Below are 23,368 nucleotides of genomic sequence, written 5' to 3'. Positions count from 1 at the left end.
TATTTAATAAAAGTCTAAGTCAACAATTGATAGGGAACCTGCCACCTAGGTAACAGAATTACATTAAGATCACTAATTCAAATCTTATTTGATGGTGCCAAGTTTATGTATATTTGTGTCCAAAAATTTGAGAATACCACCTGATCAAAATCCAATATTAAGATTTTAAAGAATAAACAGGAAAATGACAGCCAGCAGGCCAGCTCAAGTCCTAGCATCTACCGATTTCCATTTCTTGCTTCAGAATTTGAAACGGCTTTACTACAGGATATGAAGAGAAAAAAAAAAACAATTTGCAACTTCACTACTTTATTTACAAGCCGAAAAATGGTAGTAAAAATAGGAACATGAATTTCTATAAAATTCATACAATTGATATCAACTGAAATTTTAATATAAATGCATTTCCCATCTTAGCACTATCAGATAATCAGTCCTCATAAACTCCCACCACGTAGGCGAAGTACCAAGTGCAATGTGCTCTCCTTTTGGATGTTATAATCTGACAGAGTACGGCCATCCTCGAGCTGCTTGCCGGCGAAGATCAGTCTCTGCTGGTCAGGGGGAATTCCTTCCTTGTCTTGGATCTTGGCTTTTACATTCTCGATAGTATCCGAAGCCTCGACCTCCAGGGTGATGGTTTTGCCTGTAAGAGTTTTGACGAAGATCTGCATGCCTCCACGAAGTCGCAATACCAAATGCAGAGTGGATTCTTTCTGAATGTTGTAGTCCGAGAGGGTACGGCCATCTTCAAGCTGTTTGCCAGCAAAGATCAATCGCTGCTGGTCTGGGGGAATTCCTTCCTTGTCCTGGATTTTGGCTTTTACATTTTCGATAGTGTCTGATGCCTCGACCTCCAGGGTGATGGTTTTGCCAGTTAGGGTCTTAACAAAAATCTGCATTCCACCACGCAGCCTCAACACCAAGTGAAGTGTAGATTCTTTCTGAATGTTGTAGTCTGAAAGGGTACGGCCATCCTCGAGCTGCTTGCCGGCAAAGATCAATCGCTGCTGGTCTGGGGGAATTCCTTCCTTGTCCTGGATCTTGGCTTTTACATTCTCGATAGTATCCGAAGCCTCTACCTCCAGGGTGATGGTTTTACCTGTAAGAGTCTTGACGAAGATCTGCATTCCACCACGCAGCCTCAACACCAAGTGAAGTGTAGATTCTTTCTGAATGTTGTAGTCTGAAAGGGTACGGCCATCCTCGAGCTGCTTGCCGGCAAAGATCAATCGCTGCTGGTCTGGGGGAATTCCTTCCTTGTCCTGGATTTTGGCTTTTACATTTTCGATAGTGTCTGATGCCTCGACCTCCAGGGTGATGGTTTTACCTGTAAGAGTCTTGACGAAGATCTGCATTCCACCACGCAGCCTCAACACCAAGTGAAGTGTAGATTCTTTCTGAATGTTGTAGTCTGAAAGGGTACGGCCATCCTCGAGCTGCTTGCCGGCAAAGATCAATCGCTGCTGGTCTGGGGGAATTCCTTCCTTGTCCTGGATTTTGGCTTTTACATTTTCGATAGTGTCCGATGCCTCGACCTCCAGGGTGATGGTTTTGCCTGTAAGAGTTTTGACGAAGATCTGCATGCCTCCACGAAGTCGCAATACCAAATGCAGAGTGGATTCTTTCTGAATGTTGTAGTCCGAGAGGGTACGGCCATCCTCAAGCTGCTTGCCGGCAAAGATCAATCGCTGCTGGTCTGGGGGAATTCCTTCCTTGTCCTGGATCTTGGCTTTTACATTCTCGATAGTATCCGAAGCCTCTACCTCCAGGGTGATGGTTTTACCTGTAAGAGTCTTGACGAAGATCTGCATTCCACCACGCAGCCTCAACACCAAGTGAAGTGTAGATTCTTTCTGAATGTTGTAGTCTGAAAGGGTACGGCCATCCTCGAGCTGCTTGCCGGCAAAGATCAATCGCTGCTGGTCTGGGGGAATTCCTTCCTTGTCCTGGATTTTGGCTTTTACATTTTCGATAGTGTCTGATGCCTCTACCTCCAGGGTGATGGTTTTGCCTGTAAGAGTTTTGACGAAGATCTGCATGCCTCCACGAAGTCGCAATACCAAATGCAGAGTGGATTCTTTCTGAATGTTGTAGTCCGAGAGGGTACGGCCATCTTCAAGCTGTTTGCCAGCAAAGATCAATCGCTGCTGGTCTGGGGGAATTCCTTCCTTGTCCTGGATTTTGGCTTTTACATTTTCGATAGTGTCTGATGCCTCGACCTCCAGGGTGATGGTTTTGCCAGTTAGGGTCTTGACGAAAATCTGCATTCCACCACGCAGCCTCAACACCAAGTGAAGTGTAGATTCTTTCTGAATGTTGTAGTCTGAAAGGGTACGGCCATCCTCGAGCTGTTTGCCGGCAAAGATCAATCGCTGCTGGTCTGGAGGAATTCCTTCCTTGTCCTGGATTTTGGCTTTTACATTTTCGATAGTGTCCGATGCCTCTACCTCCAGGGTGATGGTTTTGCCTGTAAGAGTTTTGACGAAGATCTGCATGCCTCCACGAAGTCTCAATACCAAATGCAGAGTGGATTCTTTCTGAATGTTGTAGTCCGAGAGGGTACGGCCATCTTCAAGTTGTTTGCCAGCAAAGATCAATCGCTGCTGGTCTGGGGGAATTCCTTCCTTGTCCTGGATTTTGGCTTTCACATTTTCGATAGTGTCTGATGCCTCTACCTCCAGGGTGATGGTTTTGCCAGTTAGGGTCTTAACAAAAATCTGCATTCCACCACGCAGCCTCAACACCAAGTGAAGTGTAGATTCTTTCTGAATGTTGTAGTCTGAAAGGGTACGGCCATCCTCAAGCTGCTTGCCGGCAAAGATCAATCGCTGCTGGTCTGGGGGAATTCCTTCTTTGTCCTGGATTTTGGCTTTTACATTTTCGATAGTGTCTGATGCCTCTACCTCCAGGGTGATGGTTTTGCCTGTAAGAGTTTTGACGAAGATCTGCATGCCTCCACGAAGTCGCAATACCAAATGCAGAGTGGATTCTTTCTGAATGTTGTAGTCCGAGAGGGTACGGCCATCTTCAAGCTGTTTGCCAGCAAAGATCAATCGCTGCTGGTCTGGAGGAATTCCTTCCTTGTCCTGGATTTTGGCTTTTACATTTTCGATAGTGTCCGATGCCTCTACCTCTAGGGTGATGGTTTTGCCTGTAAGAGTTTTGACGAAGATCTGCATGCCTCCACGAAGTCGCAATACCAAATGCAGAGTGGATTCTTTCTGAATGTTGTAGTCTGAAAGGGTACGGCCATCCTCAAGCTGCTTGCCGGCAAAGATCAATCGCTGCTGGTCTGGGGGAATTCCTTCCTTGTCCTGGATCTTGGCTTTTACATTCTCGATAGTATCCGAAGCCTCTACCTCCAGGGTGATGGTTTTACCTGTAAGAGTCTTGACGAAGATCTGCATTCCACCACGCAGCCTCAACACCAAGTGAAGTGTAGATTCTTTCTGAATGTTGTAGTCTGAAAGGGTACGGCCATCCTCGAGCTGCTTGCCGGCAAAGATCAATCGCTGCTGGTCTGGGGGAATTCCTTCCTTGTCCTGGATTTTGGCTTTTACATTTTCGATAGTGTCTGATGCCTCGACCTCCAGGGTGATGGTTTTGCCAGTTAGGGTCTTAACAAAAATCTGCATTCCACCACGCAGCCTCAACACCAAGTGAAGTGTAGATTCTTTCTGAATGTTGTAGTCTGAAAGGGTACGGCCATCCTCAAGCTGCTTGCCGGCAAAGATCAATCGCTGCTGGTCTGGGGGAATTCCTTCCTTGTCCTGGATCTTGGCTTTTACATTCTCGATAGTATCCGAAGCCTCTACCTCCAGGGTGATGGTTTTACCTGTAAGAGTCTTGACGAAGATCTGCATTCCACCACGCAGCCTCAACACCAAGTGAAGTGTAGATTCTTTCTGAATGTTGTAGTCTGAAAGGGTACGGCCATCCTCGAGCTGCTTGCCGGCAAAGATCAATCGCTGCTGGTCTGGAGGAATTCCTTCCTTGTCCTGGATTTTGGCTTTTACATTTTCGATAGTGTCCGATGCCTCTACCTCCAGGGTGATGGTTTTGCCTGTAAGAGTTTTGACGAAGATCTGCATGCCTCCACGAAGTCTCAATACCAAATGCAGAGTGGATTCTTTCTGAATGTTGTAGTCCGAGAGGGTACGGCCATCTTCAAGTTGTTTGCCAGCAAAGATCAATCGCTGCTGGTCTGGGGGAATTCCTTCCTTGTCCTGGATTTTGGCTTTCACATTTTCGATAGTGTCTGATGCCTCTACCTCCAGGGTGATGGTTTTGCCAGTTAGGGTCTTAACAAAAATCTGCATTCCACCACGCAGCCTCAACACCAAGTGAAGTGTAGATTCTTTCTGAATGTTGTAGTCTGAAAGGGTACGGCCATCCTCAAGCTGCTTGCCGGCAAAGATCAATCGCTGCTGGTCTGGGGGAATTCCTTCCTTGTCCTGGATCTTGGCTTTTACATTCTCGATAGTATCCGAAGCCTCTACCTCCAGGGTGATGGTTTTACCTGTAAGAGTCTTGACGAAGATCTGCATTCCACCACGCAGCCTCAACACCAAGTGAAGTGTAGATTCTTTCTGAATGTTGTAGTCTGAAAGGGTACGGCCATCCTCGAGCTGCTTGCCGGCAAAGATCAATCGCTGCTGGTCTGGGGGAATTCCTTCCTTGTCCTGGATTTTGGCTTTTACATTTTCGATAGTGTCTGATGCCTCGACCTCCAGGGTGATGGTTTTGCCAGTTAGGGTCTTAACAAAAATCTGCATTCCACCACGCAGTCTCAACACCAAGTGAAGTGTAGATTCTTTCTGAATGTTGTAGTCTGAAAGGGTACGGCCATCCTCGAGCTGCTTGCCGGCAAAGATCAATCGCTGCTGGTCTGGGGGAATTCCTTCCTTGTCCTGGATCTTGGCTTTTACATTTTCGATAGTGTCTGATGCCTCAACCTCCAGGGTGATTGTTTTGCCAGTTAGGGTCTTAACAAAAATCTGCATTCCTCCTCGAAGCCTCAGTACAAGGTGGAGAGTGGATTCCTTCTGAATGTTGTAGTCTGACAAAGTACGGCCATCTTCAAGCTGCTTGCCGGCAAAGATCAGTCGCTGCTGGTCTGGAGGTATTCCTTCTTTGTCTTGGATCTTTGCTTTCACATTCTCAATAGTGTCGGATGCCTCTACCTCCAGAGTTATGGTCTTGCCGGTCAGAGTCTTCACAAAAATCTGCATTCCACCACGTAGTCTCAGCACCAAGTGAAGTGTGGATTCTGAAAAGAAAGTAAAGAAACATTAAATCTAAAACCATAAATACTTCCACCACTAACATGAATACTATAATGAGAGATTCCTAAAACGTACTTTTCAATGTGCATCACAGACTACCCTTAATGGTGCTGTCACAAAAGAAACTGCAGTTTTGAGCTTATTAGTGCCAGCCTCTCGATGTATAAAAAAAGGGTGTCAGGGTTCTATTTTCAGATGTCAAGTGTGTGTGTGTACTAACTTCTATACTAAGTAGTTAATGCTCGTGTCCATGACTATCATTAAAGACAATACCGAGTATCAATACTGGTGCCCCAGGACAGCTCTACCAAATATAGGAGCAAAAGTAGGTGTATGATACTTGTTACACTGTAGGTCTATAGTAATTTACTGAATGTAACAGTAAGCCATGTACACTGGCATTCATTTGCAATATTTCACTGGTGTCTAAAATTACTGTAGTGGTAAAAGGCCATTCTAACACCACACAAGCCTAAAGTGCCTGAATAATTTAGTTAATTGAAGCAATCGAATATCAATAGTTGCTAAGGCAACAATGAAGCTTTACCTTTTGCAGGTGGTGACCAACTGGGAACTATGGAACAGGCAAAAATGGGATTAAAATTGGCATCTAGCTCAGTCGTATAAGGGGGCACCAGATTTCTAAAGTGAATCGTGGATAGTCAGTATAAACTCTCACTCAAATGTAATAAAGACATACAACATATTTGCAGGGTTGCTTCATTAGGAACTAATCTTACATAATTTTTCACTTTATCACCATAAACATACAATACTCTCCGATAACATACAGTGCCCACCTGTAAAATCCTTATCTGAATTATACATTAAGTATACATGCAATTCCCAAGAAAAAAATCTTGCTTTAATATCATTACTAACTGTTTAAAATAATTTACTGAAAGTTACTGGAACTCAATGCCACTGACCCCTCAGCTAGCATATTAGTACTCCCACTTCTGCCCCTCCATTAGACACGATTTAATACTCTAGAGAGACAAGGGATATCGAACAGCATGCAAAGAGTGGCATAGAACTGATCTTCCAGTCCCTTTACGAGTCCAGGGTCATTTTATAGCTTTGTGCAATAATTTGAGGCCATGGGAATCAAATTTGGAAATTAACGCATCTATCAGTGCACATAAATCCTTAAACAAGCAGTACTGTAAACAGGGTACTGAAACATTGCTCGAAGTAAGGTGGCGTGTAATGCATATGAATAAGTTACGAAGGACAACTAAAGGGTTATATTGTGGAGACTGCTCAGTTTTGAAACTTGACAGGAAAATCAGGAGAAACACCCAGTCCAACAGCTTTGAGAATTATGTTATTTTAATAATTAATTTATATTTTATTAACAATTAATTTTTGCTCCAACCATACAAGAACTTAGAACATTTAAAAGGGTGTGTGGCTATCCTAACCTAAAGAACTACTGACAGCTGCAAATAAAACTTTGCATTTTGGTTTAGTTTCCACATTCTGAGAAAACAGACCAATGGAATTTGCTAGAATAGTAATCTGGCAATATAAATTCATACTGCCTGCACAAGTTTCATTGTGAGGGGTGTTTTCTATCTAGATGAAACTTGGCAAGACACTTAAAACAATGTGAAGAAAGGGAGCAGTGAGGGCTATGTGGAGGATTGTCTATTTTTCAGCTAAAACGCTTGAGACTACAAAGCTGATAGCCATGAACAAATGATTATTCAAGTATTCAAAAACTGCTTTTTAAGTCCCACCTTTTAGACAACCTACCACAGGACTGAAGAAGTGTAATCGTGATTGACAACACAAGCAATCATTCATGGCAGCTAATTCAGTTTCCATCCATGAACAGCAACGTTACAGACATTAAATTTATGGAGTAGGCTACATACAGAAATATTCCCGTGCCAAAACCTATACCCTAAGAGGCAGTTACACTAATCAAATCTAATATCAACACCATACATCTGGGGTAAACTGAAACCTAATGTTTTGGAAAAGAATGTTATCATAACTTAGAACGCCAGCATGAGTCAACTTCTGCGTGAAGGAGCTGGAACAAACAGCCCAGAGAGCTGGTCTGCTTGCGTTCGAGACAATAACGATAGAAGTACAGGAAATACTAGATAGCAACCAAGATAGATTTGAGAATCACCTAGCCGGTTATGACGGACTACGAAGAGGCAAGGTAAATAATTTATTTTTTTGAAGGCACTCTAAACGAGACACTGATGTTAGCAGAAAAGTGATTTTAATAGGCCTACTTTGTTCTGAATATAAGCTTAATATTTTGAGAAACCTGTCTGAATGTACAAATAGCTTGTGGCAATCATTTACGGCCATTTGTAGGGGCTGTATTTTCGGCGATGCGCACAAAGTTCCCATACTATAAAGATTTCACAAAAACATCAGCATGGTGATTTATTTAAGGAAATACCTACCGAAATAGTGTCCGGAATCAACAGTTTTATTTCACAAAAAAAGCCCCTTAGCTACTTGAAATTTATTCGTCGAGTTTATTAGCTAAGTCCTTCTGTCCTAAAATGCGACCATTGCATGCGCTATGTACACTAAAATATCCTGAGATACTGGTTTGCACTAGGGTACCTTATCTGGATTTTATACTTACAATTTTTCTTAAGAATAAATTAAATGCCAAGAAGATATTGATGCTTTCACGGCCTGTGCTCTTTTCTCTGCAAAACCAAGCCACTTGTTTTGACACGACATAAGCCCAAAAGCCCATGTCTAAATGCCAAGATGTTTAAGTGATCTATACAAAATATGATAACCATGTTATTGCCAGTGCTTTAAATGATATCCGCTCCTTGTGTCCGGAGGGAAGAGCCTTAACGTCCACACTAGCTTGGGCCGCACTTTGCAACAAGATGACCGACTGGGATCTGTTGGAAGTCTTCACTTTACCATGGTTTTGATCCACATTAAATTGTTATCACAATAATAACTACAGTAGGGCCCACAAGAGTTGAAGTCTGACGTTTAGCGCCACCGGCGAGAAACAGTTGACTAACGCTGCTCGAAAACGGCCTGTTGCTATGGCAACGATAACAGAGTTGCAACATTTTAGGACGCTATCACCACGTGGGTTGGCTTGCTCTCAGTCACTTTTGTCATTCATATTCTGAGCGATTTCTTTTCTCGATGAAGTATCGTCTTCCTATTGTGTTTATTATATCGTAGATTATTTTTTAATTGTACAGGTACCGTTAACAATCTGAGTTAAATAATAAAAAACTATCAATGTGGGTAGTGTTGTTATATTCTGTGATTAACATGTGCATTTGTTGAGGTTATTGTCAGAAACTGATGATTTTGTTAGTGATTATGAAATCTTTTATATATATATATATATATATATATATATATATATATATATATCGATAATGTCGTGTTCTGTCTTAAATGCTGGAATTATTAACACGAGCTTAGGAACCGGTTAAGGTAAACGAAGTTGTATCAGGCCTAGGCCTACATGTTTTATTAAACACTCGGCCTGTATGAAAGGGTGGTAGGCTGAAAATGGAGGTAACTATGACAACGCAGCGTACTTCGTAGTTACAGCTTTCGCCGCTCACCTGTCAGACTTCAACTCTCGTGGGCCCTACTATAAACTTACATCAATGGTCCACCTTTCAATCTATGAACTAGTTTTGGCCTTTGATGGCCATCAGCCTTTATGCAAAACTGCAAACACATCCAATAACTAAAACAAATGTACACACCCAGAAATGACTTAAGTGTTAAAAACATCTGTGGGGAGGGGGAACTACGTGCCACAACATATAAAATACGATGGGCCAAGGCCGAAACTAGTTCCTAGGTAAATTTAATGTAAACGTCGCATAATATAATATTGAAAAGGTGTATCATTACGATGTAAGTTTAGTTATTGTGTTCACTTGACCAGACCAGGTAGAAGAGTTCATTGAATGGCTCTTGGCATAGCACTAGTGTAGGTACTCCACTCCGCTAGCTGTACACAGAAGCTCCGCAGCTGGTGATTCTCTTATTTTTAGTTCACTGGATTGCCGACAGAAGCGTCCTTTACAATCTGCCAGAGATCTCCAAATTGTTGCCAACTGTTAAGGAAATGTCCAGCGGACTGTTGCAAAATTTGTTTTAGATTACAACCACTAAATTACTTTTTTTCTTGCCGTGTGGGCAGTATGTGCCGCGGCGATGGGTAAGAGCCTCTCGAAGGCAGTGTGGCCCTCAAAGGGGGCCACTGTTCTCATGACAGAGCTTGGCCTGGATTTGGAAAGATAGGTTACAGCTACTAAATTACATATTTTTTTTGGTGTGTTTCTTGCTGCGTTTTTATTCTGCGCAGGTTGGTAACTGAACCAGCGAGTTACAAATTATGGGAATGAGATGTCGGCCAATGGCCGTGCTCGTAGCTGGCCAGCTAAAGGTCAATGGCGCGTGAAAACTTTCGTTCTGTTATAAAAGTGTACATAAATTTTTGGGAGGGTTGGTGGGTCCCTGGCATTGGTGATGAACACATCTGGTCTTCTAAAAGGATTTTAACGTACAATTCATACATTTTTTTTCGCAAAGTTTTGCATTATATACCGAGTGCCTAGGGTAGGGCGCTACCTGGCCCTTCCCTACCCAGTGACCCTGGTGTCTAGTATGGTGAAGACGCTGACAAAATTGACAAGAGAACAAGTTTGCCTTTTCCCAATGAAAGGTTTTTTTTTTAACAAAGATCAATAGGGTGGATCTGTGATCACCTGGAGCCGTCTTAATTTTAGGAAAAAACAAAACTTTTTCCTGTCACCCAAGTTTATGCAGGGGAAAAAAAAGTATTTTAAATTATGTGTTCATCACTATATGAACTGTAGTTCATTTGATAGACTACAAGATAGGTAATTGAGCTTACTGAAATATTAATGAAGTAGCTATCTCTTCAACAGTCTTCAGGTGCTATTATCAAATTCCTGAGGAATGAAATTCTTAGCAAAGAGTTTAATTTTAATGGATCGAACATGCCCATGTACTGGAGTTTTTTGAACGAATTTTGAAAGTTTGATTCTGATCTATAAGCCAAAATATCGATTGATCCTGCAGGTATGATCAAACAGCATTGTGCCCGTTTTTGTTGAAAATGGGAACAAAGGGTTACTTTTCCATTTCTTAGATATAATTTATAAAGATAGAGCACTACAGAAAACCACAACCTGGTTCCAATGATTTATCAAAATGATGAGTCATTTCAAATGAAAGGGAACCAAACCACTAAAATACATTTCCAAGTATGTGTAAATGAACTCATTTACCGTTTCAGTTCCCGTTCATTACATATAAGTGGGTGATCTTTGAAACCCAAACACATTATCCCCTGTGGGTGGGGATGGTAGAATAACACTGTATCTGCCTGTCGTAAGAGGCGACTAAAGGGGCCCTTAGCAGAGTCCTGGCATTGCTTCCACGGTAGAAATTCAGTAAGATTAACATTACTTTTATAGCATGATAAGGATGTAATATGTTAAATCTTCAGTGGAGTACTTTATGCAGGAGAGATGTGTTCACTGCAACAGGTAAGAACCCACCTGCCGTCCTCCAGAAGTAATTTTGCTTTTATAACCCAACCGAATTTATCACGCGCCATAGTCCATCGCCTAACTACATACAGTAAAACCTCGTTAATTTGAAGTCGTTGGGGCTCACAAATCGGACTTCGAATTACTTGATTTCGAATTAACCGCCAATTCGCAATTCAGAAGTACCAACCCTTGCCGCGTTACAAAATATTCTAGGGCCCGTTACTGCATGCAGTTAACCTTGATTCACAGTTTATACCTTTGAAAAACCATGAAAAAAAACTTTCCAAAATGTATCTAAGAAGGTGCATTTGCAGTATTCAAATAATGCGCTTGGATATCTCACTGGCAAACAACCTCGCCCAAGAAAAGAAAAAAGCACGATTCAAAGATGAGGAGAAATCTATGCTGGCTCCCGTGTAGTTCCTGGGCGTTGTAAGCTTTTGGTTAAAACAGTATAGTGGGTGATCGACTATAGATGGGCTGACATGGCCGGTCCACCAGTGCTACGCCTGTATAGACGGTGCGCGAGAATTTTATTTGAGTTTCCCGGTTCACTTTCGAGTGAAAATTTGATCTCCGACATGTTCTGCCATCTGTTGGGCTTTTCGTAGAACTAACTGATCAGAGATTATAGCTTCGGGAAGCAACTTAGACGTATGGAGTTCATCTGTGATGTAAACAAACATGGCGGATCAACAATCTATTTGCTCTTGTAGCGATGTTATCTCCGATAACAGAATCTTTCAGTTATTAACTACAGCGGAAAGTGATTATGGAGATGATCATTTTAAGGAATTGTTAAGCGATTTTGAAAGTGAGAGCGAGTGTGTGCCGAAAATGTTGTATGCAACAGAAACAGAGCGTCCTTATAAACGAAAGAAAAACATAGCGATTACAAAAGCTAATTTTCGTGGCAGACGGATTACTTTTCACCAGAGTTTCATGTAACTGTGACGGGCTCTGAGGGCCACGTAGTGTTTGACGACGACCCAAAAATCACTGATTTTCAGAAATTTTCCCATTTGAGTTGGTGCAGATAGTTTAACAAATCGGCATCACAAAAAACCAGTAGAAAACAAAACTATTACCCTATTCCAGGTTTGGAAATTATTTTAAAATATCAACATATACTTTAAGAAGTTACATGTATTAGCTGCCTACAGAGTTTAGGAAATATTTTGGGCTCTTTACTTTGTATAAAGATAATGCCCACAGGGGCACATATGTGTAGTTTTCTTTCCTCTCAAAATAATATTGAACATAAGTGTAGGATTTCCCATGTGCATTTAGATTTATAATCAACCAACATCTATAAATATTTTAAGCTAATCACCCCACTGATAAGTTAGGAACCGAGACTGCTACAAATTTTTTTTACATACGAATGAAAAAACTCAGCACTGAGGTACCAAACAGTCAACTGGTAACTCTGCACTTAAAAGGATACAAGTATTTGAAGTGAGAATCAGAAGCTGGCATGCTAATTTACGACGTTGCAAAATCACAAACAGCTGAAGCTTTCTAACTGAAGAGCGATTAATCAAAGTGAATGCTCATTTAAGACAACTGGTAGAGAAAGTGGTAATCCAAAATGTTCCACTGGGATATATATATAATCAACGCATACTAGGTCATTTTCAGATACCTCATATCATGGTTTATCTACTTGCACTATGCCAACATCAAAACTGGCTAATGACCTTACTTTTTTTCATCTGTTACCAGACAACTGCCTTAACCAGTTCCTTATAATGGCACATTAGAAAATGCAGAATTTAGAATAAGCATTTTAAAAGCAAGAAAAAAAAAACCATCTTCAATCACAACAAAATTTAACAATGCAATTTTATAACAAAGCACAAAAATGTGCAAGTCTATTTTAATTTCCTTTACATCACACCAACAGATAGGTCTTATAGGTTATGAATTTCATTACGGTCTGTATTTACAATTGATCACTAATAAAGCGTAGAGAAAGGTCCACGTACTCAATACCATTAGTTTAATATAGTGTCCGAAAAATGGTACTAGTTTCAACCTTACATACATTGGGCCATCTTCAGCCATGATCATGTTTACTATATTAACCCATGTGTACCCACCCACTGTTTGCTCAAGACATTGCTAGGAATCTTGCCAACTTTTTAGCACCTGGACATTGCAAGCTTTCGGTTAAAACAGTATAGTGGGTGATTGACTGTGCGTTATGATGGGACCTGTTTTATATTGAGAAATTCCACACTATTGCTCATGACAAAAAACAGAATACAGAAATATAACAAACAATCCCTTTGAAATCTTAAATTTTTCATTAACTTCTCACCTCAGAAGTTCTTTAGTGTGTGTTAGGCCTGAATTATATGACACGAGCCTAACATTTGCCCGATTTTGAAATAAGGAAATAATAGGAAATCCAATACGACATGACCCGAACATTTCCTGGGAAACAAATCACGAGCAAGCGAATTATGAGATTCGAACCTATGTCCCAAATACGACCTTACAGCCGTATGTCACGGTGTATTATTATTATTATTATTATTATTATTATTATTCAGTCTGAGGATCAGTGGTAAAGTGTTCACATACAGGTACCAAGATCGTAGGTTCAAATCCGGCAGTCGCAATTGGATCGAGGGGCGGGAGAAAGTTTATTCGGCATTCCATGTCGCACAATATTAATACGCGAAATATCTCTGGTGATATATTTCGTGTTCATTCATGCACAGGATCACTAATAACTTGTTCCTCACCAACACTGCTGAAATCAAGAGCCTAAAACCTCAAATATGCTTTGAATTTCGCTATTACTGAGCATTTCGCGCAAGTAAGCAACTTCCTTCTCAGCCATATTGTCAACAGAATACAGATTTCTCGATCTATATTTTAATAGAAATGGTTCCGGAAAAAGCGAACAGATTTCACAAATGTCTCCAATATGCGACCTTTCATCCCGGCGTACCAGTCCGCTTACGGGTGCATAGGGGTTAAACCAATGGTATTCAATATGTTGACCTTTCTCTATCCTTAGATCTTAGAGCGAAGATGAGATAAGAAAAGCCTAGGAGTGGGAAGAAAGCGAGGCAATGGTAAAGAAGTAGGGGACTGGAAATAATATTGCATTGAAAATTACCCACATGTGTTTAGGACTCCATTTTGAATATTATTAGGTCCCAAAATGTTGCATTAGCGATTTTGTGCTTAATATTGGTAATAATTGCACACAAGAAGTAGGATATATTTATGATAGCCATCTGTTTCCAGAGATGTTATAGACTGGTTACTTTGACTTTACAGCAAAGCAAGGAACTTCAGATGGGTGAGCAAAGCATGGATGTTACAACTCTTAATTTAGTAGCTGTAACTTATCTTTGTAAATTCAGGCCAACCTCAGTCATGAGAACAGTGGCCCCCTTCGGCGGTTACACTCCCTTTGAGAGGCTCTATCGCCACTGCACACACGGCAAGAAAAAAATATAATAGCTGTAACCTATCTTTGCAAAATGTAGACCAAGCTCTGTCATGAGAATTACATCTTTGCATTGTAACTTCCGTGCTTTCCTCACCTATCTGAAGTTCCTTGCTTTGCTGTAAAGTCAAAGTAACCAGTCTATAACATAACATCTCTGGAAACAAAGATGGCTATCGTGAATACATCCTACTTATGTACAATTAGTACCAATATTACCCACAAAATCATTAATAATGCAATATTTCGGGACCTAATAATATTCAAAATGGAGTCCTAAACACCTGCGAGTAATTTTCAATGCAATATTATTAATATTTCCAGTCCCTTACTTCTTTACCAGAGCCGAAAGCAACCGTGGCCTTAATTTAAGTACAGCCAGCACTTGCTGGGTGTGAAAATAGGAAACCACCTTCACGGCTGCCAACAGTGGAGTTCAAACCCGCTATCTCCCGGACGCAAGCTCGCAGCTTTGTGATCCAATGACATTTTGGAAAGTGACTGCACGTTCCTACAGATTACATAAGACGAAGAGCAACAGCAGCAATTAGTCATACATCAAACTTGACAGACTACAATGACCTGTGAATTCAAACTTTCTGATCACTGCATGAGGTTTACATAGTGATCTTTTATATTTTGGGCATGCTGATTCCAGAACTGAAGTCTTGTTTTCCCCTATATCAGGTTTTTGTGCAAATTCGAAATGAAAACTTGATAAATATGCAGCACGCGAACATGCAAAATTACTATCATCACGTGTAAAGAACGCTTATCATTTTCACCTATCTTACACTGGTAAACTCATGAACATAATATAAAGGTATGCAGTGTATTGTGTTAAATCTTTAAACACAGCCAAATAGACCAAAACTTACCACGCATTAAGCCCCATAACATACCGAAAATGGTAAGTCTATGGTTTCAAATTTATGTCGTACCATAGTACAAGAAAAGTCTGTGCAAGGAATAGTTGGCCTTCATTTAGTAACCAGCAGTAATCCAACACGTTTTTGTTCTATTCCTCTTCATATCTGCATTCCATCTCCTGTAGATCCTGATGGAATCTCTCCTTGCTCTTTGCTCAGCATTCCCAGGTTCTCAGGGAAATGGTCCAGATATGAATTTAACGCGAACTTTCAAGCTTATTTTGCAGCCTAAATCTTGGAAAGAAACAAGCAATCTATCCATTTGTTTGTAGTCTGAATCCTTTGTGTTACCAAGAAAGTTTTTGACCACAATCCGGAATGCTGTCCATGCCGATCGCTCTGCAGCGCACACGTCTTCAAACTGAGCATCAGAAAGAAGTTTTCTGATATCTGGACCTGCGAAAATACCCTCCTTGGTTTTTTTAATTACCGATTCCCAGGAATTTACGACAGGTACTGAAAGCATTCACCTTCATTATTTAGGGTCTTAACGAATTGCTTCACAAGCCCAAGTTTGATATGAAGCAGAGGCAACTATTTTGCTCTTGTGAACAAGTTTCTTGTTTTGTTTTCAACCCTACAATCCATTGTCAACGTGGCCATTCTTAGTCCAGTGACGTAACCTATCACTCTAAAATCACCACACTTGCCACTTGTGTCCCTAGTATTTCAGTTTACACAACAGCATTTCGAGACTTGCTTATGTTTCCGGCATAATAACTGAATGAGCAATGGGAATGGACGCAAGTTTGTTTTTATTGTGAAGGACGCACTTCAAACTACGCTTGGAGGCGAAGTCTCCAGTCACTAGGGTCATACTGTGGTGCTCTTAGTTTCAAGATAACCTCCGGAATGTTGTCGCAGTAAACCAAAGCTCCCTCTTCGCCTGTGCTTTTTCAACACATTCAGGGGAGAAATTGCAGTCAGAGTTAGTGCCCCCCATTCCTGTGTCACATTCAGAAGAGGGATAATCCTGTAAATGTGCCGGACACTGTGGTACTGGTTTATCATCAGGGCCATGAGGGAACAGGTAAAATTGCAGACCGAATATTGCTGGGATACACAGTGTTACCTTCATTGCTGCTGTTAAATCCCTTCACATTCGCAGAAGAGAAGTAGCAAGTACCGTGGTCTGGGGGTTCTCGCCACACCAATGGAATACCGAATGGCAATGCAGTTCGCTTACCGGTCACCCATTGCTGGAACTGTTCTATACATGTTCTACAAGCCTTGTGGTGCCCACAGCTTGTCTCCAAGTTTCAAACCAAAGTAGGCATAGTAGACCTTTCTCACGAACTCGTATATCGCACCGCTGTCTCATCGGCATGAATCTTCCACATACAGAGCAGAAGAATGTATCTGGATTGTTTTTGCATCCACGTCGTGGCATGTCGATAATTGTAAGCTCAATAAAAATATTAACACAGTACATCGGTCACATATAGAACGCTTATGAAGACAAAAATATCTTTTCACTAGCAAGCGAAACAACTCAAGACTGTCTCAGACAAAGCACGAGATGACGGCACTCAGCCAAAACCGCGCGTTGCCGGCTATGTTGTACGTAGTCGCCAGCTCTACACTGAGCATAATACAGGATGAGATGGCTGGAGGACGTTGAGTTAAAAAATGAATAAAAGAATATGAAAATCGAAATTAAATCAACACTTTTCCTAACATCGTAAGAAGTGCATTAGTGCACGTGATGAAATAAACTTAATAAAGGATTTGAGAAAATGTGATTTGATTGGGAAAAATTAAGCAATACAGGATGTTGGCAATGAAACCATCACAGGACAGACTGCCGTGGCTATTTGACACCATATTAATTCCTATCTTGACTTTGGAATAACCCAACGAACAACCTTATGCTAGAAAACGTTCACAGCACGCTTCCTAACACAACTCTTGGCGTTTCTAGATATACAAGATCAAGATTGGTAAAACTCGCCAGAGGAACTTCCCTAATTGAAACACACGAGATTTAAACTACACTTCCCCTCTATAGATAGTTGGAAGCAACTACTGTACGGAAGGGAAGTAAAGAAAACGCCTGGAGAATTCTACTCTACAGAGGCAATGGTGGACAAGTAATAGGCTGACGCCAATCAGGAACAGACACTTCATGACCTCAATGGCAGTACACGGATACCACCACAGGGCTTGCACGTTAAAATCCTTTTATGACCCAGGCAAGTAAGTGTGTGTGTGTGTGTGTGTGTGAACTTTCTGATAATTTAAGCGCATGCTACAACATTGTGAAGTGTAAAAAAAAAACATCGAAGTCTATAGAGTTCTGTACGAACACCGAGTGAACCTCCAAACGTCGCAGATTCTATCAATGCACAATTTGTGTGCTCTACTAATACACGAACCTTGTTTATCCAGATGAAGTGGGACCGGAACTAACTGATCCGGATTATCAAAAATCCGGATAATGCACAAAAAACTTAAAACAGTACATGTTATAATCTATTAATTTTTACAGTAATACTGTGTTTCAATTGCACAAAAAATATATAAGAACACTTTTCGTACATTTAAGACGCATTAAAATAATGTGCGAGCATTTCTGTTTTACATTCGTATAGCGTTTGCACGCAGCACAATCACAAGGAATTTACTAACAGTCAGCCAGGTGGAGTCAAGGAGTTTAAATACGCCATCAGTTTGTCCAGCTGCATTGTTGCCTCTCCACGAGTCCCTGTTTCTTCTGATGGAGCACCGGTTTCATTTTTGAATTCATCATCAGTGAATTGGGTATGATGCGCAAAGGTATCACCCAAATATCACTATAAAATTTGTCACAAATGGAACATAATTGCTTTTACACATATCAAGTGAAAAATCCCTGGCAAATTAAGAAATACAGTCGTTATTTGAGAAATATGAAAACATATTTAAGGCTCGTAGACAGGACTGGTTTATGTCGTACTACGCTGCTGGTGCCGTCTTTTGTTACTTTCTTCAGGTCCAGGGCTAGCACCGTGGAATGGGAGGGCTATGTCTGGATTCTCATTATCTTTGTCCATTCGCTGCTGGTGCCGTCTTTTGTTACTTTATTCAGGTCCAGGGCTAGCACCGTGGAATGGGAGTGCTATGTCTGTAGATTCTCATTATCTTTGGCCAGTACAAACAGCAAAATGGAGGTAAAAAAAATAGCATGATCCCTGGACCAATAAATATTTTTATTTCTGTTCGAACGAAATCACTACTCCACTGAATTTTTCTTATGTACATTGGCCATATCATTTTTTCGCCTATTAGATATTGCATATCGCAATACAATTCATGAAATGATGTCATTGACAAGTGAAGAATGAAACGAAAGCAATGAACTTCAGTGAACACAGATATCACACGAAATTGTTCAAAGTGTAAGACAAAAGACATACGTGTGTCACTGTGAGCGCAACACCAAATGTACTTGTAAAGTAGTAAAGTACGTATTAATATTCTCCAAAAAACATTTCTTAATTTGCCAGGGATTTTTCACTTGATGTGTAAAAGTAATTAATATGTTCCATTTGTGACAAATTTTATAGTGATATTTAGGTGATACCAATGCGCACTATACCCCAGTGAATTGATAGCGCGTTGCATTCGGAAGAGCGTTTGTTCGAATCCCACTTTTGCCCTCCTGCGAATGGTTTTCCACGGTTTCCCATTCTCAATTCCAGGTGAATGCAGAGACGGTACCTTTGATAGACCGTGGCCGAATTACTTCCAATTCCTGTCTTAGACTATCTTTAGCAAAAATGACATTCAAGAATAGTCGACACTGTAAGAGAAATACTGTAGAAGTAAAAATAAATCTTTATAAACCGGAGATCCGGGTTAATGAGGGCCGGATAAACAAGGTTCTTTTGTATTAATATTTTTGAAGCTTTTTTCATTATTAGTTTAAAGTTAGGCAATATACAGGCTCTGCACAAACAAATTTTTGAAGGCCAAATGGCTTCTCCACGCTATTCACGAAATTTTATGACCAAAGATCCAGTCACCATACCAGCTGGTATATCCAAAGTAGTAATTAAGGGAAACAAAAAGGCATCTTAAAAACATACCAAGAATGAAGTAAAACTTCAGATCACGTACACCTACACTAATTTTAGTCCACACTAGCTGCCCTAACTAGCCCCATCGGAAACTAATCGAAATCAAAGTTCCACTTCGCTACTAGATCTGGGCCCCGTTTCATAAAACTAATACCTAATAATATAAGAACACTTACAAATAATTATTAGTCAACCAAATTGTTTCATGAAGATTTACAGACCACTAATGAAATACACTCATTGTTTAAGTCTGGAAGTTACAATCGGTCTGATGCATATGTTCTTTGTTTTTGTTCCTAACAGTAGGCTAGTGCTTGAATACAAGCCGCTATTCATCCATGTTTGATAGGCTCACTTGATAATTTTGTTGTTGGGACTCATACATATGAGAATGGATAAAAGTGAAAATGAGAGAAGAGAGTTAGTTTGTTTACGGAAAGTGATGGAGTTAAAGCGCCAACTATTAGCAGCTTTTTGCACACTATAACTCACCTTGTTCTTTTAATTTCATGTCCTATTTTAACAACTAAAAGGGGCCACAGGGCCCTGAGCAGATTCCTCGCATTGCTTCCACTTGTGCCAGGCTCCTCACTTTCATCTATCGCATCAGACCTCCCTTGTTCAACTCAATTCTTTTGCAACTCTGACAGTATTAGGTTACAAGGGCTAGAGCCTTCATTTTTACGCCCTTCGTGGCCCTTCTTTCTTTGGCAGATACCTTCATTTTTTGAAGTGTCGGATCCCTTCCGTTTTTCTATGTTTAATGTTATATAGAGGATGGTTACCTAGTTGTACTTCCTCTTAAGGGTATGGTGCGCATTAGTTGTCACCCAAATATCACTATAAAATTTGTCACAAATGGAACACAATTGCTTTTACACATCAAGTGGAAAATCTGCGCCAAATTAAGAAATATTTGATTTTTGGAGAATATTATGTATATGTACTTTACCACTGTACAAGTACATTTGGTGTTGCGCTCACAGTGACACACGTATGTCTTACACTTTCAACAATTTCGTGTGTGATATCTGTTCACTGAAGTTCTTTCGTTTCATTGCTTCACTTGCCAATGAAATTTCATGAATTGTATCGCGATATACAATATTTAATAGGTGACAAAATGGTATGGCCAATGTACATAAGAAAAAGTCAGCGGACTGGTGATTTATTGGTCCAGGGATCGAGCTACTTTCGTTCGAACAGAAATAAAAATATTTATTGGTCCAGGATCATGCCATTTTTCTGTTGACCTCCATTTTTTTAGTTTGAACTGGCCACTAGTCATATGGACAAAGATAATGAATGAGAATCTACAGACATAGCACTCCCATTCCATGGTGCTAGCCCTGGACCTCAAGAAAGTAACAAAAGACTGCATCAGCAGCGGAATACGACAAACCAGTCCTGTCTACAAGCCTTAAGTATGTTTTCATATTTCTCAAATAACGACGGTATTTCTTAATTTGCCAGAGATTTTTCACTTGATGTGTAAAAGCAATTGTTATGTTCCATTTGTGACAAATTTTATAGTGATATTTGAGCAATACCTATGCACATCATACCCATACTGTGTATCACTACCAACCTGTGGAGTGCAATGTGAAAGTGCTGTTGAGTTATGCTTCATTCCTTGCAGAGGAACATCCTATTGGTAATCCTATCAAGCAAATATTCAAAAGTTCTGTAATCTAACCTACTGTAAATCTCTCATTGTATTCATATGCTTGTTACATACCAGTACAGGCTGTTCTTACCCTAACATTTATTAAACTGAATACCTACACTAGTTCACTATTTGAATAAGTCGACCATTTCACTGATCTTCACGATTTAATATTAATATACCACTCACTTTGGTTTCACTAATAATATGGAGTATGAGTCTATACACTTGTTGAAATGAGTAACTTTCGTTAGTCACGTTGTCCATGAAACAATTTACTAATATTATGAGTATCTACTAATAATTTTGACTTAAACTAATTAGCTACATACCAATATTATTGGTTTCTTACTAATATTAGTGAAAGATGTTTCATTAAACGTGGCCCTGGAAGAACAATATCCTGCTTATACGCTACTCTTACCTTTCTGAATGTTGTAATCTGATAGCGTCCTGCCATCTTCCAACTGCTTGCCAGCGAAGATCAATCTCTGTTGGTCGGGAGGGATTCCTTCCTTATCTTGAATTTTCGCTTTCACATTTTCAATAGTGTCGGATGCCTCGACTTCCAATGTAATAGTCTTTCCCGTCAAAGTCTTCACGAAGATCTGCATTCTGATCACAAACAATTATAGAAATTAATTGACGTTTGAGTTACAATATGAGTACAAATGAGTAAAATGAGTAAATAATTCACACACAAGTATGAGATTACTGAACAATGAGAAAATAAAATTGCAACACAAAGAAACAAAATGGCGCCCAATGAATATAAACGAAGAACACTCGAAATACATTTCACATTCGAAAAAAAAAAAGGCATAAAATATCCACTTGCACTACTAGACTTCGGTTTAAAACATCCCAACAGAATAAAAAACCGTTCACACTAGACTCAACTGATAGATCGACAGAAAAGTCCGTTGTGCAAGTCATAAAACTCCCATTACAAATAGCTAAAAGTCATCAAATTCCTACAATATTAAAGCACAAATGTTCCGATGGTAAATATATAATATATAATCATTTTCAAGAAGTAGAATAATATGAATTGAATCACTTACTTGTACAATATTCAGACTAGATACAGCAAGAACAACACCGTTCCGAACTGAACCAATCTCCGCTACGTAATGATTGCTTTCCAACCCAGATACCCTATATATTTAAGCGAATGAGGAAGAAGGCTCCTATTGGTCGAGAAGTGCAGACGTTGGATTACTGCCATTGGTTAAGTGATGTACGCATAGTTTGACCAACCAACACACGCAAAAGAAACTAAGAAACAGCCGTCCTTACACACGAATAATTCGAGTCTCCACAATATAGTATTGGCAACACTCAAAGTCATATGAGATGACGACATCCATTACCCACGTAGCAACAAGCTTCGAACTTGATTGGTTGAAATGATACAAAGACTAGCATTTTCTAGAGCAATCTCCGGAAATAACAAAATTTAATCTAACATTGCTTCTTGTTACGAAATATAGTAAAAATGCGGTTAAATTGTAAGTAAACAAGCTTATTGTTTTCGTGGTTGTTAATATCGCAATCATAGCAATGGGAATAGGACCTGCAGTTTTACATAGAACCCGAATCACAAGGACGTGACTTTTCATTTCAGAAATGGTGCCAACAGCCTATATAGTCCGTACAAGACCAACTACAATTACAAGTGTAGTTGGTCTTGGTCCGTACAATCTAGTTACAAGAAAAAAAAAAAATCGAGTTTCTTGTCATTCAATTTCTGTTACGAATCTCCCTCCGACTATGCGATCAGAACTTACACCTTGGGCTTGGGGTGGGAATCGGGTCCCCCTGTGGGTGGGGTCGGTAGATTAACACCCACGGTATCCCCTGCCTGTCGTAAGAGGGGACTAAAAGGGCTCCAGAGACTCTGCAGCGTGCGTTGGCGACCACGGGGTCCTTAGCTGAGTCCTGGCATTGCTTCCACTTACTTGTGCCCGGCTCCTCGCTTTCATCTATCCTATCCGACCTCTCTTGGTCAGCTCTTGTTCTTTTCCGACCCCGACGGTATTACGTATGGAGGCCTAGGGAGTCTTTCATTTTCACGACCTTCGTGGCCCTTGTCTTCCTTTGGCCGATATCTTAATTTCTCAAAGTGTCGGATCCCTTCCAATTTCTCCCCCTGATTAGTGTTATATAGAGGATGGTTGCCTAGCTGTACTTCCTCTTAAGCAATATTCACCACACCGCCACTGTGGGAATCGGGATCTGTGAGTGAGACAACGAAAGAATAGTATGCTATAGGCCTATCAGAGAAGATCAGTTAACATAGACACCTGTACGTTGAAATGAAATGGCGTATGGTTTTCAGTGCCGGGAGTGTCCGAGGACATGTTCGGCTCGCCAGATGCAGGTCTTTTGATTTGACTCCCG

The 23,368-nt window shown here is 40.5% G+C and overlaps 1 protein-coding gene across 2 annotated transcripts; it reads right to left on the bottom strand.

Moving 5' to 3' along the window:
• Nucleotides 1-292: 292 nt before the first annotated feature.
• On the bottom strand, nt 293-22,168 carry LOC136858429 (polyubiquitin-A). 2 transcript variants are annotated; one of them, XM_068225555.1, is made up of 4 exons: nt 22,030-22,168; nt 21,390-21,580; nt 4,047-5,272; nt 293-3,590 (listed from the first exon to the last, which is right to left on the bottom strand). In XM_068225555.1, the coding sequence occupies exons 2-4, from the start codon at nt 21,577-21,579 to the stop codon at nt 438-440; spliced, it is 4,569 nt and encodes a 1,522-aa protein (XP_068081656.1). In that variant the 5' UTR covers nt 21,580; nt 22,030-22,168; the 3' UTR covers nt 293-437. The 2 variants fall into 2 exon arrangements, with proteins under 2 accessions (XP_068081656.1, XP_066994064.2); XM_067137963.2 differs by having other exon boundaries at nt 293-5,272.
• Between the last annotated feature and the right edge of the window lie 1,200 nt (nt 22,169-23,368).

The sequence above is a fragment of the Anabrus simplex genome, chromosome 1 (genome assembly GCF_040414725.1).
Source record: "Anabrus simplex isolate iqAnaSimp1 chromosome 1, ASM4041472v1, whole genome shotgun sequence".
Classification (NCBI taxonomy): domain Eukaryota; kingdom Metazoa; phylum Arthropoda; class Insecta; order Orthoptera; family Tettigoniidae; genus Anabrus; species Anabrus simplex.
This window is presented reverse-complemented; position numbering and strand designations above follow the sequence as displayed.

Coding starts and splice junctions, on each gene's coding strand:
- LOC136858429 (XM_067137963.2), bottom strand. CDS start 21,579: ATGCAGATCTTCGTGAAGACTTTGACGGGAAAGACTATTACATTGGAA. Junction 5,273..21,389: donor AGATTACAACATTCAGAAAG/GTAAGAGTAGCG, acceptor CTTTCTTTTCAG/AATCCACACTTCACTTGGTG.